The sequence below is a fragment of the Wickerhamiella sorbophila genome, assembly GCF_002251995.1.
Source record: "Wickerhamiella sorbophila strain DS02 chromosome Unknown contig1, whole genome shotgun sequence".
Lineage (NCBI taxonomy): Eukaryota > Fungi > Ascomycota > Dipodascomycetes > Dipodascales > Trichomonascaceae > Wickerhamiella > Wickerhamiella sorbophila.
In genome coordinates, this window is record NW_020193984.1 from 1,651,332 (window position 1) to 1,672,042 (window position 20,711).

General features: G+C 48.7%; 14 protein-coding genes across 14 annotated transcripts; 8 read left to right on the forward strand and 6 right to left on the reverse strand.

Moving 5' to 3' along the window:
* Positions 1 to 1,562: 1,562 nt before the first annotated feature.
* Positions 1,563 to 2,030, forward strand: B9G98_01003 (hypothetical protein; the record flags this gene model as incomplete). Its single annotated transcript, XM_024807561.1, has 1 exon — positions 1,563 to 2,030. One exon carries the CDS (start codon positions 1,563 to 1,565, stop codon positions 2,028 to 2,030), a length of 468 nt encoding a protein of 155 aa, XP_024663329.1.
* Positions 2,031 to 2,053: 23 nt separating this feature from the next.
* Positions 2,054 to 2,974, reverse strand: B9G98_01004 (hypothetical protein; the record flags this gene model as incomplete). Its single annotated transcript, XM_024807562.1, has 1 exon — positions 2,054 to 2,974. The coding sequence occupies one exon, from the start codon at positions 2,972 to 2,974 to the stop codon at positions 2,054 to 2,056; it is 921 nt and encodes a 306-aa protein (XP_024663330.1).
* An 83-nt stretch (positions 2,975 to 3,057) lies between these two features.
* B9G98_01005 (HDA1 complex subunit 3) lies at positions 3,058 to 4,866 on the reverse strand (the record flags this gene model as incomplete). Its single annotated transcript, XM_024807563.1, has 1 exon — positions 3,058 to 4,866. The coding sequence occupies one exon, from the start codon at positions 4,864 to 4,866 to the stop codon at positions 3,058 to 3,060; it is 1,809 nt and encodes a 602-aa protein (XP_024663331.1).
* Positions 4,867 to 4,906: 40 nt separating this feature from the next.
* On the forward strand, positions 4,907 to 5,899 carry B9G98_01006 (DNA damage tolerance protein RHC31; the record flags this gene model as incomplete). The annotated part of the gene is made up of 1 exon (XM_024807564.1): positions 4,907 to 5,899. One exon carries the CDS (start codon positions 4,907 to 4,909, stop codon positions 5,897 to 5,899), a length of 993 nt encoding a protein of 330 aa, XP_024663332.1.
* A 53-nt stretch (positions 5,900 to 5,952) lies between these two features.
* On the reverse strand, positions 5,953 to 8,241 carry B9G98_01007 (Protein transport protein SEC23; the record flags this gene model as incomplete). Its single annotated transcript, XM_024807565.1, has 1 exon — positions 5,953 to 8,241. The coding sequence occupies one exon, from the start codon at positions 8,239 to 8,241 to the stop codon at positions 5,953 to 5,955; it is 2,289 nt and encodes a 762-aa protein (XP_024663333.1).
* A 227-nt stretch (positions 8,242 to 8,468) lies between these two features.
* Positions 8,469 to 9,632, forward strand: B9G98_01008 (GPI transamidase component GAB1; the record flags this gene model as incomplete). The annotated part of the gene is made up of 1 exon (XM_024807566.1): positions 8,469 to 9,632. One exon carries the CDS (start codon positions 8,469 to 8,471, stop codon positions 9,630 to 9,632), a length of 1,164 nt encoding a protein of 387 aa, XP_024663334.1.
* A 37-nt stretch (positions 9,633 to 9,669) lies between these two features.
* On the forward strand, positions 9,670 to 9,951 carry B9G98_01009 (Small nuclear ribonucleoprotein F; the record flags this gene model as incomplete). The annotated part of the gene is made up of 1 exon (XM_024807567.1): positions 9,670 to 9,951. The coding sequence occupies one exon, from the start codon at positions 9,670 to 9,672 to the stop codon at positions 9,949 to 9,951; it is 282 nt and encodes a 93-aa protein (XP_024663335.1).
* Positions 9,952 to 10,088: 137 nt separating this feature from the next.
* On the forward strand, positions 10,089 to 11,714 carry B9G98_01010 (hypothetical protein; the record flags this gene model as incomplete). The annotated part of the gene is made up of 1 exon (XM_024807568.1): positions 10,089 to 11,714. One exon carries the CDS (start codon positions 10,089 to 10,091, stop codon positions 11,712 to 11,714), a length of 1,626 nt encoding a protein of 541 aa, XP_024663336.1.
* Positions 11,715 to 12,056: 342 nt separating this feature from the next.
* Positions 12,057 to 13,391, forward strand: B9G98_01011 (Arylsulfatase I; the record flags this gene model as incomplete). The annotated part of the gene is made up of 1 exon (XM_024807569.1): positions 12,057 to 13,391. One exon carries the CDS (start codon positions 12,057 to 12,059, stop codon positions 13,389 to 13,391), a length of 1,335 nt encoding a protein of 444 aa, XP_024663337.1.
* An 89-nt stretch (positions 13,392 to 13,480) lies between these two features.
* B9G98_01012 (Uncharacterized protein C16C4.16c) lies at positions 13,481 to 14,272 on the forward strand (the record flags this gene model as incomplete). Its single annotated transcript, XM_024807570.1, has 1 exon — positions 13,481 to 14,272. One exon carries the CDS (start codon positions 13,481 to 13,483, stop codon positions 14,270 to 14,272), a length of 792 nt encoding a protein of 263 aa, XP_024663338.1.
* Positions 14,273 to 14,351: 79 nt separating this feature from the next.
* B9G98_01013 ((R)-stereoselective amidase) lies at positions 14,352 to 15,185 on the reverse strand (the record flags this gene model as incomplete). Its single annotated transcript, XM_024807571.1, has 1 exon — positions 14,352 to 15,185. The coding sequence occupies one exon, from the start codon at positions 15,183 to 15,185 to the stop codon at positions 14,352 to 14,354; it is 834 nt and encodes a 277-aa protein (XP_024663339.1).
* A 1,648-nt stretch (positions 15,186 to 16,833) lies between these two features.
* B9G98_01014 (hypothetical protein) lies at positions 16,834 to 18,186 on the forward strand (the record flags this gene model as incomplete). The annotated part of the gene is made up of 1 exon (XM_024807572.1): positions 16,834 to 18,186. The coding sequence occupies one exon, from the start codon at positions 16,834 to 16,836 to the stop codon at positions 18,184 to 18,186; it is 1,353 nt and encodes a 450-aa protein (XP_024663340.1).
* A 642-nt stretch (positions 18,187 to 18,828) lies between these two features.
* Positions 18,829 to 19,872, reverse strand: B9G98_01015 (Adenosine kinase; the record flags this gene model as incomplete). Its single annotated transcript, XM_024807573.1, has 1 exon — positions 18,829 to 19,872. The coding sequence occupies one exon, from the start codon at positions 19,870 to 19,872 to the stop codon at positions 18,829 to 18,831; it is 1,044 nt and encodes a 347-aa protein (XP_024663341.1).
* Positions 19,873 to 19,952: 80 nt separating this feature from the next.
* Positions 19,953 to 20,683, reverse strand: B9G98_01016 (MICOS complex subunit MIC19; the record flags this gene model as incomplete). Its single annotated transcript, XM_024807574.1, has 1 exon — positions 19,953 to 20,683. The coding sequence occupies one exon, from the start codon at positions 20,681 to 20,683 to the stop codon at positions 20,216 to 20,218; it is 468 nt and encodes a 155-aa protein (XP_024663342.1). The 3' UTR covers positions 19,953 to 20,215.
* Between the last annotated feature and the right edge of the window lie 28 nt (positions 20,684 to 20,711).

Sequence of the window (20,711 nt, forward strand, 5' to 3'; positions counted from 1 at the left end):
TACAGTTGAGGGGTGCATACTTCTTGAACTCCATCTGGAAAGTGGGGGATTAAACCCTCAAGGGTGAGGGTTGTCCTTTGATAGCGTTCGATGCCTCCCATATGGTCCCTTTTAGAATGAGAAAAGTGATCTCCCGATTTTAGCTGGAGTGCAATTGGCATCATAGCACCTTCACTAACATGTCTGTTATTCACAATGTCTTTAGTGCGACCCCAATTTAGCAATTATGCATGCTGATCTGCACTATCGTATAACCCTAACATGACCATGTAGCACTGTCAACAGGTTTGGTCCACAACACTGAGGCAACAATGAAACCAATGATTATTCCTAATGTAACATATATGTGTGTTGATATTTCCTGCACTGACGTTTGTTTTTTTAGTCAACTGTTTTCAGAACGTGCTCAGTCGGCACCAGAACAAATCAATATGCCGACCCCTCATCAGTGGCTTGGAAATCAGATGTACGATTATTTGGAGGCATAATTTTTGCACCTATGGTTTCTTGTTCTGTTAGTTTCATATGAAGCAACAAATATATCTAACGATAGCTTGAGGGTGACCTATGTGCTATTGTCTACTTCGATCTATGCTACGCGAGATCTTCACGTCCACGAGGCAGGGTTAAATTGCGACTGAACGTCGGCGGCATCTCCCGTGTCCTAATATAAAGATTTATTCGCATGAGTTTTATCTTGGCAACTGTTAAATTTTGTTTTTTTACTAAAATCTTCTATTCTCTACTTTGTTACGATCTCGACTTTCTATTTATGTCAAAACGAGAACCCCTCCAATTTACAGAGTCATTATACCATTCAATTAAACTAAAATTCCCTGGGATTGGATGCCAACAACCCCATAAGGTTTCAATATTCAGTAGAGCCCAATACCGGATTTGATTAATTGATTATATCGACTTATTATTGAGCTTTGTTGCCTTAATCGTCGTACCAGATAGCGGTATATTGCCATCTTAAGCAACCGATTTGAAAAAAATTCGACTCTTAAAGAGTAACTTAACGCCCCAAAAAAGAGTAGCATCGGTTGGTTTCGATCCAACGACATCAGGGTTATGAGCCCTGCGCGCTTCCGCTGCGCCACGATGCTTATTCTGTCTGAAACTGGGCTAAGTCCAATGATACCCCAATAACAAGCGATCTAGGCTTTCGCAGGTGTCTAGCTGCAGAAGTGCAAAAAATGGATGTTTTATATGTTTGCTAATTTCAAAGTGTTACGATTATTTCATTTAGTGATAGCAGTCTGTGTTGGGTTAATTCTCAACAGAACAACCCGCTAGTCTTTCAGCTCAACACGTTTCTCGCGATGAGTGGTTACACTTTTAACATTAGTTAAGTTTGTTGCAATTCTCCGCACAAATTCAGTACTACTTATCTACCCTTCAATGTTTTTAGACATGTCATATGAACGTAACTATTCCAAGCCGGCGCTGGTTGGTAGATATGTCCGGTGACGTCAGCATACATATGTGTTTTTCAACTTGGCGAGAGCCAGCCTAACCCTATCTTCTTGCACGGCGTCCCCCATCAAAATCCACCGTGAATGCCGTCTGTTTACATTGCCGGACCTGACGTGTTCTACCCTAACGCGAGAGAGCTCGCTGAAAATGCACGTGCTTTAGCGAAGCAATATGGTCTCACAGCATTGATACCAACTGACAACGAAGTGAAAGATGGCACTAAACAAGAGATTTCTAAGGCAATTTTCCGGGCAAATGTTCAAATGATTGAGTCCGCAGATGCTGTGGTAGCTAATATTTCGCCCTTCCGTGGTCCTTCTGCAGATGCGGGGACAGTGTGGGAGATTGGCTATGCTCGCGGTACAGGTAAGCCCGTCGTGGCCTTCTCAGACGATACCCGCGACTACAAGACAAGGGCAGAGAAGTATCCCGATGGAAATATGATTGAGGATTTTGAGAATGTTGATAACTTGATGATCGCGGAGTGCTTGCAGGGCAAAGTTCACCGATCCATTGGCGATGCACTCAAAGCAGTGTCGGAAGCACTCTAGGGTACCTATATAGCCAACATAACCTAAAATGCCTTCCACTTGAAATACTTTTCTCCGGGATTTACAAGCTCGCGGTGGTTTGTTGTGAAAAACATCCCCTTACCTGGTTTGCTCGCAGTTAGAACATGAAGGATCTGCATAAAGGCCGGCATAGTGCGTTCGCCAGCGATGGACTGCTCCACAGCGATCTGCAAAGCCTTTTCATAAGGTACCGGATCGTTGTAGATCAATGCGACGCCAGACGTTTTGCTATAGCGTTCAACAACCTTGCGTTGGGTAACTGCGTAGCTGAAAATGTTGACGTGGTCAGGGACCTCGGAGAAGTCGGGCCCGAAGAAAGCAGCAATGCTTGCGACCGACTTGCCAAGATCCTGATTCCAGGTTGCATGGAACAAGTTATCAGGGTTGCCAGTGAAGGTAACCTGGTTTGTTTGGTGATCAAGGCCCGCAATGCTAGCGAACCCTGCTCCAATGCGCCCGACGTCGCCATCAATTGCACCGGTTTGAACTTCAATCACCTTTAAACCGGCATCCCGGGCCCTTTTGGCAAGCTCGGTTTTGCGCTGGAACCCTAGAGGTACCGGCTGAATAGCAAAGTCAGTTGGGTCGGCCCCAAACTCCGACGGCATATAGGCACGAATGCGGTCTTTAGATCTAATGACCGCCTCGGTGATCCCGTCCCAGTCGGCACGTGGTCCGGTGGTATTAATCACTAGGTCGGCATTGGCAAACACTTTGTCCAGGTCGGAATTATCTTGCCACTCAACATACTTGATGCGATCACTTTTCACCGGAATATCCGAGGCATCGCGAGACAATGCTATCACCGGCTGGCCGATTTTCGAGTAGAAAACATCCTCCACAAGCGCCTCCAAAAGAGGAATGCCAACATACTTGCTGTGTGCTCCAATAACAACCACCTGTGTCATGGCGAACGCTGACATCTGGATAGCTGGTTAAGGGTTTAACAAAGGTCGCCGGATGCGCTCGGAATAAAAAGGTAGTTTATACATACAGGTCTAGGAAATCAGGTCAGCGGAGTACCGGAGCGACTCCGTGGAGTAGCGGCAACAGCGGCCACCGTAGAGCGATTCATCCGGTTGCGGTCACGGCCAGTGACATTAGTTTGGGACTCGGAGAGAATCCTGTTCATTTCCTTGACATTGTCCAGCTCGGTCTGTGTGATTGCAAGCTTGTTTTGTAGTTCGACCTTCTCGGCTTCGACAGTGATCTCACGCATGCGCAAAGCATTTTCCGACATGAGCTCTTTCATCTCCACAATCTCGTCCGACAGCTTCTTTCTTTCGATTTCGGCATCGGCAGCGGCTGAGGAGGCGTTCTGGAATTGGAGACGCATATACTCCAGATCTCTGGAGTGGATTTCTGCTTTATCGCGCAAGCGCTGTACCTCTTCGCGAAGTTCGATAGCCTCGGCTGTTTTAGCAGCCAGTCGAGACTCGGGCCCTTCTTCTGTCGAGTTCTTTGCCGCCTCGAGCTCGCTGTGCTGAGTCTCGAGTTGGGTTCTCAAACCTTCTATATCAGCACGGTTCTTTGCAAGCTTCTTCTCATCCCGTTCCCGCGTTCGCTTGAGAAGAGTGTTTTCTTCAATCAGCTCCACCATTTCATTCTGGACAGTCTCTAAAACCTCCTGGCGATGAGATGCGGTTTTGCGTAGGTTCTCAGACTCGGCTTTGAGCCTCTCGTTCTGGTCTACGAGCAATTGAACGCGGCGAAGAAGCGAGGAGCTTAGCGTGGAAGGATCCCCTTGTCCCGACAGACCATCAGTCTTTACTGGATCCTCTAACTTGATACGTTTTGGCTCCGGACCAGCATTTTTTTCATGGGCCAGTATCTTCTGTTCGACATCAGTGGCCTTGAATTGAGCGGGCGGCGAGGGGCGCGCCAACGGCCATGGCCGGTCAGCATTTTGGAACCACGGAACCATATCCCGTAGATCATTGTCATATAAATACTTCATTTCCGGAGGAATCTCTCCTGCAGTCTCGCCCAAAACCACGGTTGAGCCCAAAACGAGGGTCAACTGTTCGCGTTGGAGGTTTGCGACATCGGTGTAAGGCATGACATGGTTCACACTACCCAGCGGTATCAGGCGAACCAATGGAGCTAAAGGTACACGTTTCGAGGGATCTCGCAGCTGCGCACGGATTCCCTGGGCGTAGGCAGAGCCCAGCTCGAATGTATCGTCCATTACAATCATAAAGTCAAAGGCGAAGTTCACGGAAGCAATGAGATCCTCCAACCGGGACGGAACTATATGATAGCAGCTTCCTTTGGCAACAAATTGCGCGTCTGGGGGAGGGTGATTGAGCGGCTTGCCATTGGTATAGCGGAACAGATTTGCAGTCTTATCGGCCAGAAATGCTTCGACCAAGTCGCTAAGATATGAGTCGCCCACCAGAATGGCAACGTGAAGCCCCAGGTCATTCGTGGTGCGCACAATTTTCGCCAACACCTCGAACTTGCCGGAGATTTCGCCGATTCGGTATGGCATATCCCTGGTAAACAAGTTCGAGGGCCGGTGCTCGTCCAGTAGCAGCCATGGGTGCGTGGTGATTTGCTGAATCTCGCAGAGCATCTTCACAAGGTCCTTACCGTACTTGTGTGTTCTATTATCTGAGTCCAGAAACCCCAATAGCTCCGAATAATGTGCAGAAATGACCGTGTCAAGCAGCTCCTTCTGCAGCGGGGTGAGCGGCACAGGCAGAATGTAGTCACCACTACAGTCCGCTATGGGCGCCGCGAACACCCTTTCGCGACTCTCTTCTCGCTGCACAGCAACCGCCTTTTGAGAGTCCAGAATGCGGCCTAATTCCATCGCTGGTAAGGGACAAGGGTAACTTGTCAGCAACCTTGAAATGGCCGATATCACCAGAGACGAGGTCAGTCTTTACGACCGGCAGATCCGACTTTGGGGCCTTGACGGCCAGCGGCGACTGCACGAGGCCAATGTGCTTGTGGTCGGATTCGATGCTGTCACCGTTGAAGTTGTCAAAAACGTGGTGCTTGCTGGGGTGGGTGCGCTCACCATCGCTGACGACAACCAGGTCTCAGAAACCGATCTAGAATACAATTTTTTCGTGACTGCTCAAGATATTGGCGCGAATCGCGTCGAGGCTGGTCTGGTGCGTGTGCAGCGCCTTAACCCCCGCGTGGCAGTGACCGCGCATCTCCACAAACCTGCTGACCTGCATGCTGAATTCCTCGGCCAATTCGATGTCGTGGTTACCAGCGGTGTGCCGTTTGACGAAATGACAAGAATAAATGCTGCTGTGCGTGATGCCGGGCACGCATTCTACGCAACTGGCCTCTTTGGCTGGATGGGCTATATATTCGCCGACCTTGTCGAGCACACATTCACCGTTGAGCGGCCGCGGCCCAACGCACCAACGAAACTCGGACGAGTGTCATTGACCCGAGAAGTGCTTGACGCACACGTCGACAGTGCAAACAACGAGCGGCTGCAAATTCGGGAGGTCTATGCTCCTCTGCATATTGCGGTGGAGAACGCCGTCAAGCTGCCGTTCGCAAGCACCTTGAAGCCTCGTGCTCGGGCCCGGGTCACCCCTTATCTTCCTGCGCTGCTGGCCAGCTGGGAAACTGCAACTCTCGCTACGGCAGATGTAGAGGCCAAGGCCCGGGCTCTCGGGCTCCCAGCAACCATTGTCACCCACGAGTTTGTTGCCAGCTTTGGTGCCTTGGAGGGTGTCCAGATCTCTGCCGTGGCTGCGGTGGTAGGTGGCCAGCTCGCCCAGGATATGATCAACTATCTTACGCGTCGTGAGTATCCCATTCAAAACATCGTTATTTACGACGCTAAAAGCGGCCAGGGGCCCATGTATGTACTGTAGATATAATGATACTCTCAACAATATACGCGAACCCCCTAAAATACTATAATGGTTTAGTTACCGCCAGCGACAGCCAGCTTTTGTAAGTGAGACATGAACGTCTGCAAGCTCACGTCGTCAGTAAGCACCACTGCTTCCGAAGCCTGGCCGTAGGCACCTTCGGTCTGGTGCGTACTGGACGGGTTCAGTTTAGACAGCAAGAAACGGGCCTGAGAAGCGCCCACCTCGGTGTCGATGAAACGAGGCAGAGGGAAACGATCAACCAGCAGCTGCGCGGCCTCGCGACGGGGCTCTTCCAGCAGCTCCTTGAAATTGGCATACTCCTCCTGGTCTTGATAACCAGCACGACGCCACTGAGCAATGGTCTCACCGTGGAAAATTAGAATGTGGAAGAAAGTGTCAAGCAGAAGAATAGCATCTTTTTTGATTGAAACCGAGTCAAGAAGCACCGGCTCGGGCTCAGCATCCAGCTGGAAGGACATAAGGGTGGGCTGTATCATAATCAGCGAGTTTGTTAGGTCCTCCCGGTTCAAGCAATGCCGGTAGAAAGCAGTCTCATCCGGAGAGTTGTTGAAAACCTGCAAGAACTGCGATCGCCGTAAATGGAACATGAATTGGGGGTACAGGGAAAAGTTCTGGGCAAGTCGGAATGAAGATGGATCATCTTTGCGATAGTCGGCAAACTTTTGGCACAAACGAATGAGCATGCGATCGGTCCATCGTAAAATATCCGGACCGTCGTCGGTCTGTCCCTTGAACACAGCAATTCTTGCCATAAGAACAGCAGCAGCCTCTTGATCAAAGGACGCAGTGAGCATCAGGTCGCCTCCATTAGCCAGAGATCGCACAACCGTTGTCACTCGCAAGCGATAAGTACCGGAAGAGTGCTGGTAGTGGGTTAAGAACTGGATATGTGCGGAAGGACCGGCCTGGCCGGGACGCAAAGGCGGAACATTCTGTGTGTTTGCAACATCAAAGAATGCACCAAACGTATGAGCTGGAGTGATGGAGCATACCTGCCACGAAGAAGTGCCACCGATACCCACTTCGGTGTCGGAAACGGCAGCAGTCTTCTTTCCCTTGGAAACGCAGTGACCGATTACTCCTGAAACCTTCAGCTCTTTAGTGGTCAAAATGTCAAAAGTGGCATTGAATCCCATGAGCAGATTGCCCTGGTCATCGGTATTGAAGACTCTTTGCAAACTCTGTTTGAAGATGGACGTAGTGAACGCGTCGGTTAGCACCACGACACCACCCGTCGAATTGGGCATACTTTGCATTTCATGCAATCCCACCTGATCATAGCAACCGGCAAAGATATCAATAGCATGACCGTTGCTCGCTGATCGCTTGGCCAGCGCCTCGTAAAACTTGACAGCCTTGGAGTGGTGCTTTGCGTTGTCGCGGTCGATGTCGTGGTGAGATCGAATGGGTTCGCGCAGTTCGGTACCAACGACGAGACCAGGGCCCTCTGTTGGCGGGCCGGCAGCGAACAACATAACACGCGCACCGGTATTAGGAAGGAGCTGGTCAAGCAACGAGACAGCAACAGAGGTGGCTACACCGGTGCACCGCGTCGCACGGGCCTCATTACGAACTGGCCAGGCATCACGCTGAAGACCCTCAATGATAGAGGTGAGCTGGAACTCGCACTCCTGAACGGGCATCAAAAAGCGCGACAGGGACGGGTTGAGCATCTGACCCGCAGCGCCGTTGGCACCCTGGAAAGCCTTGGCGGGGCCAATACCGAGCATCTCCTGCACCTGCTTGACCGTGTAATCAGAGGTTCCCCGGAAAACATAGGACTTGTTGCATGAAGTGAAGCCAAGCTCGTATACCTGAACCATAGCACCAAAAGTGACCAAGCCAACCAGAGCGTTCGGAGGCATCAACGACAAAGCCACGATGAGCGAGTCCTTAAGGGCTTGGAGGTTCTCCTCATCCTGGCACAAATCAACCACAAACAAGAACGCCGGAGGCGCTTGCACAGGACGACTCAGCACGTATTCAATAGTGGACGATGTAGGCTGGAGCTCGTGAGGCAAGGAATTTTGCGAAATGTCTCGGTAGTTCTGGGGTAACGCATTTCGCGACATGCAAAACGGACAAATCCAGACCTGTGCACGGACGTCCAGCTGGCAGAACGGGTTGAGAACCGCCCGGCACGGAGCCCGACACGAAACAGGCTCGTACTGCAAAACCGGCAAGTCGGGCTTTTCACGCAGCGGAGTGTACAAAACCGAAACAGGCACGATTGTACGCGAAGATTCTACTTTACTAGACGGAATACAGTTCCATGCAAACCGCACTCCATCCAGCTCCTCATACTCTTCAAAGTTCATGGTGCCAGGTCAGCAGGTTAGTCAGGCAAGCTGGGAAGTAGTTAAGTGGAACGCATCGACGGGCAAGCGCTGAACTGGAGGCACTAAGAAAACAGTGTCGGACACCAATTCACTGCACAACGGCGCATTTGCATCTAGAGCGCACTGTTGTTCCCCTGCGTTACTATTTCCGTAAGATCCCACCCATCCCGGCGTTTTTTTCTCCCCCGGCCAGATCGGTCTTTGTCATGTTACTAGTAGGCGTGATTCTGCGCATCGGGTTGGCTGCGCTGTTTCCGTCGCTGCCCCAATTCCTGAGTGCCCAGGTTGAGCTTAGCACACCGGTATCATCGTTCAGCCGGCTGCAAGAAGGAGTCTATCTGTACAAACATCTGTCTTCTCCGTACCAGGGCAATGTGTTCTTCCAATCACCGCTGTTACTGAGTTTGTTTTCTGTGCTGCCAGTTCAAAACTCGTTCTATGTGAGTGTTTTTTATGCGCTTGTTGACGGCTGGACCGCTTACAATCTTGCAAAAATCGCAAAAGCTCGGCCGATCACCTCGTTCTCGCCGAACACCATTGCCCTGCTCTACCTCATGAACCCGTTTTCAATGCTCGGCGGGCTGGCGAGATCAACGCTAATCTTTACAAACTGGGCGATTGTTGCATCCGTCCAAGCCGCCATCGCGGCGAGACCTATCAAAAGTGTTGTGCTCATCGCTCTCGCGTCGTGCCTCTCACTGTACCCGCTTTACCTTGTGTTACCTATATTTTCACTCTGCCTACAAAACAGTTACCGGTACTCGTTCCGGTCTATGGTACTGGCGCTGATCGGCTCGATCGGTGCCTTTTCGGCCCTCGGCTATTTACCGCTCCAATCCTGGAACTTCCTCGACAAGCAGTATCTTACAAGCTTGCTATTTCGTGACCTTTCTCAACCCAATTTAGGTGTATGGTGGTACTACTTCATCGAGATGTTTGCCCCATTTAGGCCTTTTTTCGTAGGGGTGTTCCAGCTTTTCTTGGGCTCGTTCCCCGTCGGCCTGACCATTCGCTTCCCGCACGAGCCGCTGTTCGTTATCAGCGCAGTAGTCGGCTTGCTGGCCATCTTCAAACCGTATCCTGAGGTTGCAGACATTGGCTTGTTTTTGACTCTGCTCGCGTTGAACAAACGAGTGGTTGGCCTCATGCGCTATCGCCTGGTCGTGATTCTTGGCCTGCTCTACGTCAGTGCTTTGGCTCCGACCTTCTACAATCTTTGGGTCTACCGCGGCTCGGGCAATGCCAACTTCTTCTATGCCATCACGCTTGTTTACACGCTAACGGTAGCGCTGGCGCTTTCAGATGCGATCTGGGCAGCTGTTCGCCTCGACTACGACGGCGGCAGGGGCCGCAACCTCATGCAACTGTGAAAATTCCGCTCTATATAGAGTTTGGCGCTATGAACATATGTATCAACTAAAGCGACTATGTAGTCCCATCTCCAACGTTTTTTTGTCATCCAACATGGTCGTCAACCCCAAGCCCTTTTTGAAGGACCTTCAGGGCAAACAAGTTCTGGTCAGATTGAAATGGGGGCCCACTGAGTACAAAGGCACTCTGCTGAGCACAGACTCGTACATGAATCTCCAGCTCGACCAGGCCGAAGAGATCATCAACGGCGAGTCCAAGGGCGTGTTGGGCGAGGTCTTGATCCGATGCAACAACGTTCTATGGATCGCCAGAGCATGAATGTTATTTATTTATATTTACCAAATCAGTCTGCTACGTCTCCTATCACAGGCTCGATGTGTATTGTGGTCCCAATGCATCCCGTTGTGGTCTAATTGAGCCCCCCATTCTGCTCGGTTTCCCTTATCCTTTGTACTATGCTTCGAACGATCACCAATGAATTAGCAAATGAAGGCGCGCAGCAAACCAAAAGCCAGCTGGTGATACCGTTAGGGCGCTATGAGGCACCCACACCACCGCTTGATGTGGCCAAGTCTCGAGCGTCCCCCTTCGAAGCACTTCCGTTCGCGCAAGCAACTACCACCCCCGAATTGCCCTTGTTCAGTCCCAGTCTAGACGAACCCCTCGGTTCGTACGAGCCTCTTTCGTCGCCGCAGGAGACACCGGAACTATCACCCCCTCAGATCAGGGTACCGCAAAAGCCTGCGATTTTGAGGGACGATACCTCGTGTGTTGTCGATGAGACTCTGGCCTCCTTCGAATCGTTCACCTCCCAGCTTTCACTCGAGATCGACGAGGAGCTTCATGGTGTAGTTCACAGCGTGCTGCAAAAACTACCTCGTGCTATTGACGCCCTCAAGGCCAACGATGATATTTACTGGTTCCGCGACTACCACGGTACTTTGATCAGTGTACATGAAAAATGGTATGATTCGGAAGACCACCAAGGCGTAAGTGCCACTTGGGTGTTACTTTTGGTGCTCCCTCTTCTCAACGTGGTTTGCTCGAAGCCAATCATCCAGGGTATTTGCTCAATTGCAATGAATGACCTGCTTTCCACTATGCGTGGCCTCTCCGTAGGTCTTTCGGATGATACCACGTTGGTTGAGCAGATGCTCGGTGGATCATGCTGGTCCCTTTTGGTTAACCTGATGGGGCGAAATCAAGCAGATATCCCGTACCAGGCGTTTCGGACAGCTAAGCTAATAGTTTACAATGCGCCCATCTGCGAAGACGTACTTGCCAAAGGTACTGGACTAGGTCTGGGGGCCGCGGAATCTCAAAATGCTGACATGCGTCTGTATTGGTATCGCATTGACCTCATCGAGATCATAGTAACAAAAATCGAGAATATCCAAGGTAACGCATCTGACCACATTACTGTCTATTTGATGCGATACGCTCATCAACTTGAGCAGGCCAAGTCACAGGAGCGTGACGTGGTGCTCCTGCGACAAATAGAAGATATTTTGACCACCATCAAATCGATAATCTCAGCAACCGCAGCAGTAAGCCCCATTGTCAAAAGGGGTCGTTATTATGCTACACTGGCATCATATCCTGCTATTGGCGAACCCAGAATCCGGGTCGTTTCCCACTCTAACTCCTCAGGCTCCCAAGTTGTTGATGAGTTCGACCGTCTGTTCCCTTCGGGTATAGACAGTTCGGGTGCTTGCGAAATCGACTCTTCGCTATTCCGTCCTCCCTCTGCGACACCCCGCTATGCAACCTTGCCTGAGGGCCCAACATCGCTGAGTCCAGATGCCGACACACAAGATCCACCAAAGGTACACTCCTGGTTGCGAAGTTGGCGGTCCCGCCGTCAACTCAAACCTGATGTCAATAGTGTTGAACACCGAAACCGGTTAAGGACATGGTTCAGTGATCACTTCAAGCGTATCATGCGTCCGTTTTCTGCATCCCCAGCATCTTGCGTCTCTTCAGAGATCGACACTACCCTGGACGTGGAAATTCCAAACTGGAGGCTGAGGTCCTGGCACTCCGCATACGAACCTGGCGGTTTACTTCGCCCTAAATTATAAACTTTGGTCAAACTCACTTAATCCAACCCGTGAATAGTGCGCGAGTGTCTGCCTCGTAATCCTGCCTCATGTCCCGCAATCCCGCGTGCAGGTTGCGTCACCGGCCCGGAGACTTTTCTTACTGATGAGAGGAGACCTATGCTGCGTCTCTTCCAACCTCGAGTAGATCCACAGACGGACTTCACAAAGCCTTTTATATAAATCAAAATGATATACTCAAATGGACCCAAAACTTGCCGCGTAATTTGTCTATCTAACATATGAAAGATCACATGACTGCATGCAAGCTGCAGCGGAATACGGGGTTTAAAGCCAGTGGTTTCGGACTCGTGATCGGTAGAAATGAGCTCCGGGCAGCCAAATATCGTATTCATTCTCGCTGACGATTTGGGTTATGCAGACTTGAGCGTCTATGGCAACATTGACTTCGAGACGCCAAACCTCGACCGCTTGGCCCGTGAAGGAGCACGCTTCACCCAAGGTTACGCAAATTCGGCAGTCTGCTCTGCTACTCGCTTTGCTCTGATAACCGGAAGGTATCAATACAATTTTCCGGGCGGTCTTGAGGAGCCTCTGGTTAGAGTTGGTGATAACTTAGGACTACCAGCCGAGCATCCTACCCTACCGTCGCTTCTCAAAGAACAGGGCTATGAAACTGCTTTAATTGGAAAGTGGCATTTGGGACGTCCGCCCAAATTTGGGCCTCTAGTTAGTGGTTACGATAAATTTTTTGGTAACCTGGGGGGCGCCCTGGACTATTTCACTCACCGAACGGGCGTGGGGCCTGACGTTCCGAAAGATCTTTGGGAAGGTGACGTTCCTGTCGAACGTACTGGTTATTACACGACAATTGTATCTGATGAAGCAGTCAAATATGTCAAAACAGAGCGTGACAAGCCTTATTTCCTCTCTCTCCACTACACAGCTCCTCACTGGCCATGGGAAGGTCCCAACGATGCGGCAATCGCTCCTACAATCAAGGACCTCTTCCACTACGATGGCGGGAACCTTAAAAAGTATGCAGAAATTGTTCAAGCACTCGATGAAGGGGTTGGAAAAGTTTTGAAAGCTATTGAGGAAAGTGGAAAGACAGAAAACACCATTATCATTTTCACCAGTGACAATGGTGGGGAGCGCTTTTCCTTCAACTGGCCCTTCCTTGGACAGAAAACCGAGCTATTGGAGGGTGGTATTCGCGTTCCAACCCTTTTCAAGTGGCCAGCCCAAGTCAAACCGCAGGTCAATGAACAAGTAGTTGTTACGTTTGATTGGCTTCCTACACTTCTCGCAGCAGCGGGAGGTAAACCCCACCCGGATTATCCTAGTGATGGAGAGAATATTCTGCCAGTTTTGAAAGGAGCACCCCCGCATCATAGAACACTGTACTGGCGCTACAAATCCTGCAACCAACGGGCTCTTCGGGATGCTAATCTCAAGTACTTGAAAATCAACGAAAACGAGTTCCTATTTGACGTTGTAGTGGACCAAAGAGAACGTGCGAATTTGAAAGATAAGAAGCCCCAGGAATTCGAACGTTTGAAGAAGCTATGGACCGATCTCGACTCCAGGTTTTTACCTATCACTAATGAAGTGTTCACTCATGGTATTACGCCTGATATCCAGGCTGATCACTATGTACCTCATCAACTCACCCGAAACCCGAATAAAAGGCCTTAACGTTTATCATAGAATCTACCTAGCACATCTACTATCGCGAAGTATATCTCATAAACACGTCCGCTTACAAATATCGTTTGGCTAAAACAATGGAAATCGAGCCTACCCAGCCGTCTATTCTGGTACCAGAAGGTCAGAATGCGGTAGAACAACCGCAAGCTGACGATTTAGCAGGAGATATTGAGGTGGATTCTGAAATGCAGGTCGAGGGCGGTGCTGAAGTCCGCGAGAACTCTATCTTCCTTAGCGGGGTCGATGACTTTAGTGCCAAAGATGTTGAGAACTTTGTATTGTCCTTCTATAAGAAACCGTTTTACATGGAGTGGGTTGATGACTCGAGTCTAAATGTTGTTTATGATGATGCAGAGGATGCCTTTCAATGTCTAGTGGCTCTCACATCCGAAGAAGAGTTTTCCAAAAGCGAGCGGATTGAGCCTACACAACTACGGTTGACCAAGCCAGACCCTAAATGTGGCGTTAGTTTAAAAGCTCGATTCTCAATGTCGACGGATAAAAAAGTTCAAAAGGCCCGTGAGCGAAGCCGATTTTATCTCATGAATGGTGAGCCCACAAGAAAAGAGGATATCGTACGATTCGGAAGTAACAGATCTGGTGCCTACAAGTACGGAACAAGAGACCAGGATCTTCTTGGCGGGGACAGGCATGGGCATCGCCATGGAAGCGAACTTTTCCCCTCAAAGCTGAAAAATAAAGCCATCAGTGCCAACGATTCCCAAGTTCTCAAAGAGAGGGCAAAAGAACCAGATCTGTTCGCTCATAAAATCGGCTCAAGGTCAAGGAATCGCCGCAAGCGAAATGACCGCAAAAAGAAGCCCTCGTCGCCGGGGGCCCCTTCTGTCTACAGTAACATGGACTACTGAATCATCACTCGTTCAAAATATGTAATTATGTCAAAATGTTTCTTCTTATTGCGTGCTATGTATCCTCCTGAGACAATTTTTATGTTGAATGGGGAATGATGAGCTCTTTCCAGCCCTTTTCGTGGTCAACAATCTCACCGGGGAACTTGAACCGCTTCTCGCTTGAATAGAAAAAGTCTTTGCGGGCGCGGGCAGTATGGTTGGCATCAATGCTGATAATTGTTTTACACTCAATCGAACCAGCCATGAATTGTGTGTGTCCTTCAGGGTCCACAACGGAGGTATTACCGTGATAGACGGCTTTGTCCTCGCCGACGCCAATGCGGTTAACCATTGCCACAAAGACTTGGTTTTCCTGAGCGCGAGCTTTCACAGAAGTCTGATGCAAATGGCCATAGGGCTCCATGTTGCCATCACAGATGACAATTAGGTCGACTTCAAGTTCAGCAAGAGCCCTACTGGTTTCAGGGAACTCGGAGTCAAAGCAAATGATAAGGCCGATTCGGACCCCTTTGTGATCAAATGCTACGAACCGATCACCGGCTTGAACGACCCCTCTGTCGCCCAACCACAGGTGGGTCTTTTGATACTTGCAGAACACACTGCCATCCTTGATGAAAACAGCCGTGTTGAAGAGCTTGTCTCCCTCTCTTTCAGTGAGACCCATGATACCGGCGATTCCACGCTTTTCCAGTGCTTGAGCCACTTTTTTAACCGGCTCGCTGTCGAGAGAAAGCGCCAACTGATCTACGTTTGCTGGTGTGAGGAATCCGGTCATGGCGACTTCAGAAAATACAATAATATCTACCTCAGAAGAGCACTTCTCGATGGCTTGGACAATGCGGCCTACATTGTAGTCGATGTCTCCATCCTTAATCTCTTGCTGAACGAGCTCCAACTTCAATTGTGTCATGGTGCCAACAATTAGGTAATTCCCCGCTTTATATCTGCAGTTCCTGCAAGTTGAGCTCTTAGCTTGCAGTTGCCAAATATGGCTTTTGTGCACTCGAACACGAACTCGCTAAAATCTTCTATACGTGTGTTCCTTAAGCCCAAAGCTCTGAGCTGAAATGTACTTAACACCCTGATCTGTGCTAACTGTGACTTTGTTGAGCTCAACAATTGCTGGCAGAGCTTGATCTCAAGTTTCAAATCGTACACATTTTTTTGGTAAATACTATTGACGAGTGAGTGATGTACTGCTGAGTGGCCCATATTGACCAATGCTGATTGTATGCAATGTGATCATCTGCAACATCTCGCCTGCATGACGAAATCTTTGGGATGTTTTCAATAAAGAGCTTCTGAAGTTTTTTGGACCCAGACTAGAATCAGCTGTGAATATATCTGTAAATTATCCTGCTGGCAGTTAGGGACGTGACGATAAAGACTCCAAGTGGACAACGTACTTGAGGATTTTCGTTGCCAAGTCTATGCAATGCGCTGCCTGAACGATGAGATTTGATTTTTGACATGTGCCAATCAGACAGCGTGTTTTGTTCAAGTCAATTGTAGGTATACCTTCTTAAAATTAGCTTGAAAACGATACTGAGTAATATGAAAGACGGATACTTTTTTGTACACGCTCACCACATCTCTAATAGTATGTCTCCCTGGCACGCCGTAACACGCTCAAATTCCTCAGTCGAGCTACCCCTTTCGTAACTCAGTGAACGAGCCGAGATTAATCGGAATAAAATTGGAAATTGCAGAAGCACTTATGTATAAACTATGCTAAACCTCAGAAAAAGTACTACGGGCTCGAGGATGCTATCAAGGTATTTGATATTGGGCCCTTGTGCAGCAGGGTTCGGAGGACTAATATCGCCTTGTACTGTACAAGTACGAGTACACTTATTAGGCTAACTGGAAACTGCGTAAGAGACTTCAAGTCGGAGAGCAGACCGATAATGGACACCTTGGTGCCCCAAGCTTCAGGGCACGCTTGGGTTCCAGGCTTTTCCAAAGGTTTTTTGGGGGCTTCTCGATTGGTTCTCTAGCATAAAATGAACGCAGCTTATCTTCGTACCTTACTCAATGCAAGATGCAGGTCTGGATAGATAAAAGTGCGTGTCACCTTTTTATTCGGACGGCAGCCTCTTAAGGTGCTTGTTCTAAAGAATTATATATTATTATCATGTTGTTTATCTCAAGTAACTTTTGCTTCAGTAAACCACTCCAACTAGTAGACCCTGTCCTGATCGGACTTTCTTCACTCCACTCTCACGATAAGGTCGACATGTTCTTGTATCTTGCAGTGCATGGGCAGGTGCACGCATACTAGCGTCTATAGAAGTTGGAATGTTCTATGAGGCTTTCTCTGATGCTACTGCTCACACAAATGGGTTCAGTATCTTTAGATGATTTTTTCGCCTTGACAAGTGGAATTGGATCTCGCAGTCTTGAAGTTCTAACAGAAAGTGTGAAGCTGGCTACTTGCCTGGAAGCTACTCAAACTTGCAAATCACACTTGCATACACACGTACGCATATCTGCTTTGAACAATATCTAAAGCCGTGGTGTATAAATACGTGGTCAAGATTGCCATTGATGCCGTACCAATGGTTCGTCTCAGTCTCTTTACTCTGATCTCCTATTCTGCCATTGGAGTTTTCGCCAATGCTACTGACTTGGACACTACTCTCGTATCTACCTCCTCTACCCCGTGTGCTTCAGTTGTTACCACAGTGGTATTCTCTCAACCTACTTTCTGCTCGTGCCCTAATGACGGCACTTTGGATGCTCTTGTACAAGCTGAAAAGGGTGCCAAAGACAGCGTCGACAAGATTGTTCTAATTCTCCAAAGTGCCAATGTCAATTTGAGTAGTGTCCACGAAGCTTTAGTGGTACTTGAAGATAGTATGACAGGCTTGGCCAATTTAGTTAATGGTGCAGCTTGTATTGGGCCTGACTTCGTGAATGTCTTCTCTAATATTGTTCAGGCTATCGCGACATGTGCTGGACTTATTTTTGACCTTGCCACTGTAAACGTGCTAGGTTCTATTGAACAGATTTTTGAACTTGTTAAAAGCGTTGGAAACTCTGTTTCTGCCATTGTTCATGGCATCAAGGCTATCATTGAAAATAAAGATCTGCTCGTATGCTTTGGATGCCAAGAGGTCAATGCTTTGAACAATATGCTTCTCGTTTTAGAAGACGTTGCCAAAAAAATCATTCCCGGGTTTAAACTCCCACAGCTGCCTTCTTGTAGTGGGCCCACTACTACGGTTCTCACTGTTAGCGGAGGTTGTAGTGCCGCTCCAGCTCCCACAATATCTGACACAATCGGAGGTAGTAGACAATGCACTCGTATCTACACTGTAAGTGCTCCTCCCTTGGACCCGACACTGTGCCCTTGTTCTGAAGATCAAACTCTGAATGGAGTCATCACCGATATCCAGAACGTAATTAACTTTGCAAAAGCTATTCTGTCTATTCTTCCCCCGCTACCTGGTGTTTTGGGTAGTCTAAGCTCAAAAGTTTTGCCCGAGCTCGTTGACAGCTTGATAAGGTTTCTCAATGTCCTATTTGGAGCTGGTTGCTTGGGGAGTTTCGCGGGACCACTACTTAGCGCCTTGAAGGACCTTCTTATTCGTATTCTTTCTCTTGTGAAATTGCTTCAGCAAGTATCTCAGAACCCATCTGGTGCAGTTGACACTATTGTATCTGTTCTGACTGCCGTACTAAAAATGTTCAACTCTTTGACTGACCAACTGTTCGCAGTTATTGAAAGCAAATCCATGAAATGTTTTGCTTGCTCTGATATCAATTCTCTCAATTCACTGATTTCTAGTGTTAATGAAGAGCTATCTCGCTTGCCGGTTGTTTCAGGGATCCAAATCTCACTGTTCCCCAGCTGTGATTCCTCTGCTTCCATTCTTACCAATATAGTTCCTTGCACTGTTTCGGCCTAACAGGAATGAAAACAGCTTGAAACCAAATTATAACTAGTATGTCTGATATTATGCCTTTCACCACTGTCTTTGGCTCGCACAGCCATCTACGCACTTTTGAGGTGCTAGTGAGGATGAATTCAAACAGGCATGGCCTAAAGGCACAATCACTCGTGAAGAAACTCTAACTCAGTAATTAACCTCAAAAAAAATTTCAAAAAAAGAATGGTCCCTGGCGGGATCGAACCGCCGATCTTGGCGTAACTTAGAGTATTAGCACCACGCCTTAACCAACTGGGCCAAGGGACCGATTTCTGTTCCAGAAAAATTGGATATATCCTATATGAAATTGCCAGTTCCCAGAATCTGATGATAGCCATCAATAGTAAAGGAGAGCGTCCAAACTCGAGGATGCCTTCAAATGCAATGAAATGAACAGTGCATAATGTAACAATACTAAGATCTTCTATTCGCATTGTGTATCTAAAAGCTATGGAAGCTAACTCCTCAAGAGGTGAGTGCACAGAACCAGATTAGTCTGTATCAGGAGCTTTGGTATATTTATTCAAATAAAAATTGAGGACGGTTAAGCGTGCTCGAATATATAACAGTTGAAGTTAGATTTCATGGTGTTTTTTTTTTAGAGTTGGCCTCTGTGCTTGATTAAACACGCTTGTAGGCAACTTTCTTGGCAGGGAAAGAGGGACCGACTTGCTGGATAGACTCCTTGGCGAGCCACTGGCCCATATCGACGCAAGTATCTAGATCCTTACCTTCGACGAGACCAGCGAGGAAGCCGCCAGCGAATGCATCGCCAGCACCGTTGGTGTCAACAATATCGGTCTCAGGAAGAACATGAACGGGAACAGTGTGAATTTTGACAGTGTTATTAGCCACATCACCCACAACAACGATAGTATCGTCAAGGCCCTGAGTGAAAACAACAACACGGGGGCGATTGAGATTCTTCTTGGGCAGCAGAGCAATGTGCTCTGCAACTTTAGTGACACTAGTGGTCTCGAGACCGTGCGACTCGGCATAGGCGGCAGCCTCAGACTCGTTACCGATCAAATAGTCCCAGTACGGGGACGAAGCGTCAAGAGGCTCCTTGAAGAATTGGGGCAGGAAGGGAGCACTCAAGTTCATGGAGAAGATCTTGTTGGTCTCAGCAGCATGCTCACCAAGTGCCTGAATGGCAGGGGGGCAGACAGTCAGATGGAAACCACCAACGTAGAAAATCTTGGCCTCCTCGACCAATTTCCAGTTCTCAGGCTGCTTCATATGCTCAAGCTTGTAGTGGTTAGCAGCAGCAAGATCGGTAGCCAAAGAACGGTTGATGCCAGTCAAAAGAGCAGCGCATTTGCCAGTAGGGATAGAATCCTGGAACATGTAGTGGGTGACGACGCCGGCAGCCTCATTGGCTTCGAGAAGGAGCTTACTATAGTTATCACGGCCCACAGAGCCGAAATAAGCAACAGTGTGCTCCGGGAGCATGTATGCAGCGCCACGGGCAGCGTTCTGGGCAGCACCACCGGCGATAATGACAACATCGTCCTTGGCAAGAACCTCGTCGTAGATAGGCATGTGCTTTTCTTCAACAAGAATGGCGTCATTGGCCTTCAATCCGTACTTGTTGAGGTATTCTTCATCAACAGTGGCCTGCAGATCGAGCAGAGGGTTTCCCAGACACAGAAGTTGAATAGGCATTGGTATAACTTGGTTGTTACGTCTGGCTTTTTTTCACGAGTTATTAAGCGCGCGATGGTTCAACAGCAGGGTAACATATGCTTTTCTATTCGGAAGGGACGTTGAAATTTATCTATTTCGCAGTATTTTAGTTTGTATTCCACGGTGTATCCAAATTGAATATAGCGGAGGCTCTTTGACTATGCGCGCCCCACCCTCCAAGTGAAAAGTCCCTGTCGCGGTTTAGCATTAGCATTTGCGATAAAAGCAGTAGCATTAGTTATTCAAAGACAGATAGGATTTACTACAAAGAGTTCAGGACGGGAGTGATTCTGCGCACAGCTTTGTTTTTTTGTTTTGTGTATTACAACTCAAGAATCTCCTCCATCCGCTTGACCTGAGCATGGAAATCGTCATACTCAGCCCGGCAGTTCAGTGGCCGGTTCTTGTTCTTCTCAAAGCACTCAATGAGTTTGGCCCGCGCAGTCTCGCTCGCCTTGTTAAGAGCACCCTTCTTGGGCCGAGACGACAGCTCGTTGTGCAATTTTTCTAGTTGGTCCTTAATTTTTTTGCTGTCGGTCTTGGCAATACGTCCCTCGTCGATTTCCTTGATCTTCTGCTTGGCCTGCTCCAGCTCGGCCTCTGCGTCAATCCGAGCTTGGTACATGCGCTCGGCAACCTTGTCCTCTATGTACTTGTTTGTGCGCTGGTTGCGGGTGAAATCAGTCTCGGGGTTAGACTGGATCGAGTTCGACAAACGCCCACTAACCTCGACAGGGGTCTGAGGTTGGAATACCTTCGAGTTATTCTCCTTCGATGTGGTCTGTCCCATTGGTAGCTTTGTGTATTTGTCATCACCC